Source organism: Nanorana parkeri, unplaced genomic scaffold, assembly GCF_000935625.1.
Source record: "Nanorana parkeri isolate BGI_ZX_2015 unplaced genomic scaffold, ASM93562v1 scaffold518, whole genome shotgun sequence".
Lineage (NCBI taxonomy): Eukaryota > Metazoa > Chordata > Amphibia > Anura > Dicroglossidae > Nanorana > Nanorana parkeri.
The window spans coordinates 136,715-141,939 of NW_017306786.1; the positions used below are offsets into that span (position 1 = coordinate 136,715).

General features: G+C 37.9%; 1 protein-coding gene across 1 annotated transcript in view; it reads right to left on the bottom strand.

Annotated features, from left to right (window-relative positions):
* LOC108790982 (mucin-5AC-like) overlaps positions 1-5,225 on the bottom strand; it is a 42,919-nt gene that overhangs the window by 16,454 nt on the left and 21,240 nt on the right. The window contains exons 12-16 of the mRNA XM_018561342.1: positions 5,098-5,167; positions 4,067-4,204; positions 3,179-3,343; positions 2,591-2,685; positions 1,588-1,714 (exon numbers count right to left, since the gene is read on the bottom strand). Of these exons, the coding sequence (XP_018416844.1) occupies positions 1,588-1,714; positions 2,591-2,685; positions 3,179-3,343; positions 4,067-4,204; positions 5,098-5,167 (595 nt within the window). The remainder of the gene's footprint in view (positions 1-1,587; positions 1,715-2,590; positions 2,686-3,178; positions 3,344-4,066; positions 4,205-5,097; positions 5,168-5,225) is intronic.

Consider the following 5,225-nt stretch of genomic DNA (forward strand, 5'->3'; position numbering starts at 1 on the left):
TATTGCAAATTGAAATAGCCAATAGTAATGTCCCAATGCTTTTCAATGGGAACATTTCTTTTTTTTTTTTCTATTCTGACATCGATCGTGTTAGAATAAAGAAAAAAAAAGACACATCAGTGCTTCTCTCCTTGGCGGCCGGGAGCGGGAGGCTCCCAGAGCGCCCAGGAGAGTTTTTTTTCGTTTTTTTTTACAGCAGCAGAGCTGCCGGACAATAGGAAACTATTGGGCGGAGCTAGCTGTCACTGCTAGCTCCGCACAATCGGTTGCTATTTACTTTTTAACTTTTTTCACTGTTTTTCTGTTCTGCTCGGCGGCATTTGGCTATTCACTCACTGCTGTTCGGGATCTTTAAGAATAGCCCGAACAGCAGTGAGTAGCCTGCCGGAGGTTCGGCTCAGCCGATCCAGATGTTGGATCGGCTAAATCGAACTCCTTCTGCACTTTGGGTCGGCCGAACATGCTGAGCATGTTTGGCTGACCCAAAGCCACACGAAGCAAGCCGATGTACGGCTGATTTCAGCCGATGTACGGCTGAAATTAGCCATACCAGCCTGAAGTGAATAGCCGAACAGTGTTCGGCTCACTTCACTTCAGAACGGTCATTCACTCGGCTGCCCTCGGCAGCTTCGTGAATAGACCCCTATGTTAAGGTGTCTACTAGTAATGTATCAGTTTAAAACTTAATCCACTGCTGATTTGTTTGAATGACAGCTAAAATCCATTGTGCAGATATAAAAAAACTGCTATGGATCATAGAGTTTATTTAAAAAAAAAAGTTTTATGGAGTTTATACATTTTTTGTAGAGACGAAAGCTGGAAAGCTCTTCAATATTGACTTTCCTACACTCTACAGGTCTTGTGGACCTGTAAATGCCTCTTGAAAAAGTTGGAAATGAGTCGATAAAATAAAAGAAAGATGGTGGAGGGGGGTTGCTCATCCATTGAATTTGTGCAGGCAAAATGACTTCGTAAATATTGGCGCTGACTTACAAAACTCCACAAATTTGCTCATGAGCAACTAAGCTATATCTGGTGCAAACAACTCAAACTATTAAGCTTCTCATTACTAGTGCCTGCCATAATGATTAATTATCTAATTATTTGGTGCAGAGAAAGATGAAGGCAGAATGGGGTTCTAGGCAAGGTATCAGCTTTAGTTTCCCCATCCTTGTGACTGGCATTGATTGATTGCAATAAGCACACAGAGAAACTTCCCCATTTGCCTACACTGACATGAGCCTACCAAACATCAGCAACTACAAGTGCATCCTATCTTGTAAATGGAGTCCAGCTTTGACTAGCTGTGTTATCCCCCTGGATTCCTAAGGGAGCATGATGGGTGTATCTAGGCCCCCAGAACATTCACCAGTTCCTAGGTTGCTGCCTGGGTTGCCTGATATTGGTTCATCCAACACTGAGCAAGTTGTTAGTGAATACTGATGATTGCCTCCACCACAAAAAACAGTAGGTTTTGAAAAAAATAAACACAATTGCACTGAGCAAGGGCAGCAAATATTTCTGTGATACTTGCCTGAAAAGCAATCCTACTTGACTTGAGCTGCAAAAAACCTTGGATATACTTACTGCAGACATTTTGTCTCCATCCGTTAAGAATGATTCCTTTCATAGCACAGGCATATACATAGGAGGACAATACGGCACACATGCACTCCTCACTCTTTGCACAGTTACAGGAATCAAACAGGCAGTTCTGCAGAGATAACAGGAAATGGGTTATCATTTATGCTGCTAATAAAAATATGTTTGCCTCTTCATGTGTTTCAATAATATGTGTACTGCTCCCAGTAAAACATATTATTGTGGTGCAGTTTTAAAACCATTCTCCTTTATCTTTGTGTCTAATGTCACTGTTCTATAAAAAGAATATCAAGCTGTAATCAGAATCACTCTTTCCAATGGTTCTGTCTCTAGCATCATCTCTGTAGGCTTGTCCCATGATTCCTAGGCATGTGTCTGTGCCCTCCTCTGGCTAAAATTCAGAACTGTGTATAGGGGATGCCATTAGAATGCCACTGAGCAGTTATTTAGGCAAAATGTTTTAATGTGTCTCAGTGTGTGTCTCAGCATTGGTGTCTTAGCAAAAGGTTCTTATTAGTTCCTGTGAGCTTTGGTGTCCTGTCTGTTTATTCTGATCGTTCATCTCAGCCTCACTTGATTTTGATTGCCCGGTGCCTTACTATGACTGTCAGAGATTTGACCTTTCAACTACATCTGACTGCCGGGTGCCTCTCATCCTGGCTTTAACTTGTCTGTTGCCTTAGAACTTGGGTTCCTTGTTATTCCCACCATCTCTTTTCATTTATTAACTGTTAGCAGTGGGGCAAACCCAAGTGTCACACTCTGAAATGTTCAATTCTAGCCTTTCTTGTTGATGGACCAACATAAAGACCATGCACCCCACTGACTCTGCATGAACCCATGACTACCACTGGTGACGATTTACTACTATTATCAAAGACAACTGTAAATTCAGAATAGACCCAACATTTTTTTCTTATGCCACATATAAGGTGCAATGTGGTAAACAAATGTGATGTGTATACAAGAAAACAGAATGTATGATTACCTTCATGTACACATCTGGATCTACTTTTACGTGGCATTCTGCAAAGACTCCTTCTGAGTCAGTTAACATAGAGCACCAGTGTGTTGCATACAGTTCTAGGGAAAGACAATAGGAAGATAGATAGTAAAACTGAACTTTTTCTTTGAATTACAGATCTTTATGGTGTGGGCATTCACGAAAAACAGCCCAAAAAGAACATGAATGCGATTTTTGTAAGTGCATTATATAAATGTGTAGCAAGTATGCATTTTAGGCAAAAGCCATGAGTAATTTTAATAAAGTGAAATTGAGGTTTCTAGAGCAAGATGTTCTAAACAATGGAAATGATTGGTTCCGTGTTTCCTTTTGCTATATTTATACACATTTCTACCCTTTCATGAAAGAAAATTGACTGTTTAATTATATACTCTTACATCAATTAATTGTAGGGTATATCTCACATTAATGCTTAGCAGCATAGAACAGAATTAGAGAGAATGGTAACAATTGTAATAATTTGAAATCTATACTGTCTTTGACCATAATATTTATACAATACTTTAGCACTCATACTTATCATGCACAGTATATGTCTTGTTAATTATTTACCGTTCTCGATGCTCAAGGAACAAGGGTTTTCAAAGCTGTTTGAAACAGTTGGGCAGTCTGCTTGTGTCATCCAAGTGTTGGCAAATGAGGACCCAGTTCCTTCAATCACTCCACTCAGAACTCTGAAGTCATCAGCTTGTATGTTGTTAAAGTTTCCGCAAAGGCCTATGAACAAAGATTGAATACATTTAATTTTGTGGTGTCATCAATATATGGTGCCTCAATCTATATATGGCAGTCTGCTTCTTATAAAACACTGGTAGCACAAAATTGTATTGTGAATAGTAAAGGATCATTCTTAAAGTCCATGTTGCTCTATGTTGCAATATAGACCTTTAAAACTATATCAGTCAATAAAATAAACCTTATATGCTTACTTTTGAAATGCAGGTAAAGCACATAATAATTGATTTTAAATACTGGCACTAATCTTGCTTTAGTACCATGTGCAATGGATCTTCCAATCTCTTATGTACTTAAAAAAGAGCATCATAATTCAGATTTTATGCATATGCATATTATCTGCTTGAACTGTTTGATTCCTATTAATAGTATTGTTTGAGAATAAATACGGAAGATAAGATTATTAATATAAAGTTGGAATGGCCAATTAGAATGCTAGAAACTAGAGCACTTTATAGGCATGTGCCTAAAACACACGCTATGTGCAATGAGGAGGCATGGAGATGGTTACCAGCAAGCTTTGAACCTTTGAGACATGCATAACTACATGCACTCGTTAGTTTGCATTGTTAATCACTATATATGAATATTTAGTTAAAAATACTTGGGAATGACATATGTATTACCTAATTTTCTACCTGAGTGTTTGCTTTTTTATATTTGGTAATACAACATTTATATAACGTAGAAAAAAAATATCCATACCACAGACTTCATTTTTAAAAGATGGATCCAGGTTGATGTATATCTGCATGGTGGGGATCAGTTGGATTTCCAGCTGTAGACCAAAAGTGGTCTGTATAATGATGAAGAAGGATGAAGGCTTGAAGATGGTGACACTAGCTGTGGACCCAGAATGAAAGTCATTATGGTAACTTCCCGGCTTCAGACACAACAAGCTTTACCAGTCACCCTTTTTTACCAAATACATGTTTTCCATAAATTATATACTTTTCACAATGATTTAAATGGCCAGTACACATACCCACTTTATTTTAATAAGTATGTTGATGGTAAAAGGAATTTAATACAATGATTGGATGAATGTTAAACTTCATCAAAGAGCAACAGTTGACTTGCTGTCAATAACTCCATGAAAGAACATTGTGTGAGGTTTAAACAGGTGTCTGGCAATCAATAACTGCTTATATGGCGAAGATGATAAACTTTTTTTTCTTTGCTTTTTGCTGGTCTGACTCTATAGATAGCTAACTAAGCCAAAGCAGGCTGTAAATGGTACAAATTAGTCAATTATGACATAGAAAAGCTGCAAAGAATTCCACATGTTTCAAGCCACAACACAACTGAATGCAACAGAGGCATGAGGCTGAGTAAAGAAAACTATTAATCATGTAATGGTATCCTTCCACACCACCATCTACTTTAATGCATTACTACAGGATCCATTTTTGACCTAGCAATACTGTGCCCAATATTTTCTAAGTTAAGTTAACTTCGAGATGAATCAGTCATTCAAGAAGACTTTATCAAGAGACTTGGAAATAATGTCACCATTAACAGCCCTTACTGGATTCTTCAAAGGAATTTATGAAGAATTTAATTGAGAGAGGGGAATTAGGAAGTTTGTGTCATAGTCAGTTGGAGTAAACGCTTTCTGCTGGGGGTCATGGACAACATCAAACATGGATTGTGGATTAAATGTCTACTCTAATTATTTTAGAACTTCAGAAGGCAATTTTTGAATGCCTGACATTGTAAACATAGACTCCAAATACCTGATGAGACGGGCAGCTGGGTGTAAAGTGAATTGACATATACACTTCCACAAGGCTTTACGTAGATAAACTGAAGAAAAGAAAATAATGTGCAGTTAAAAATGTATTCACTCTCAATATTATATATA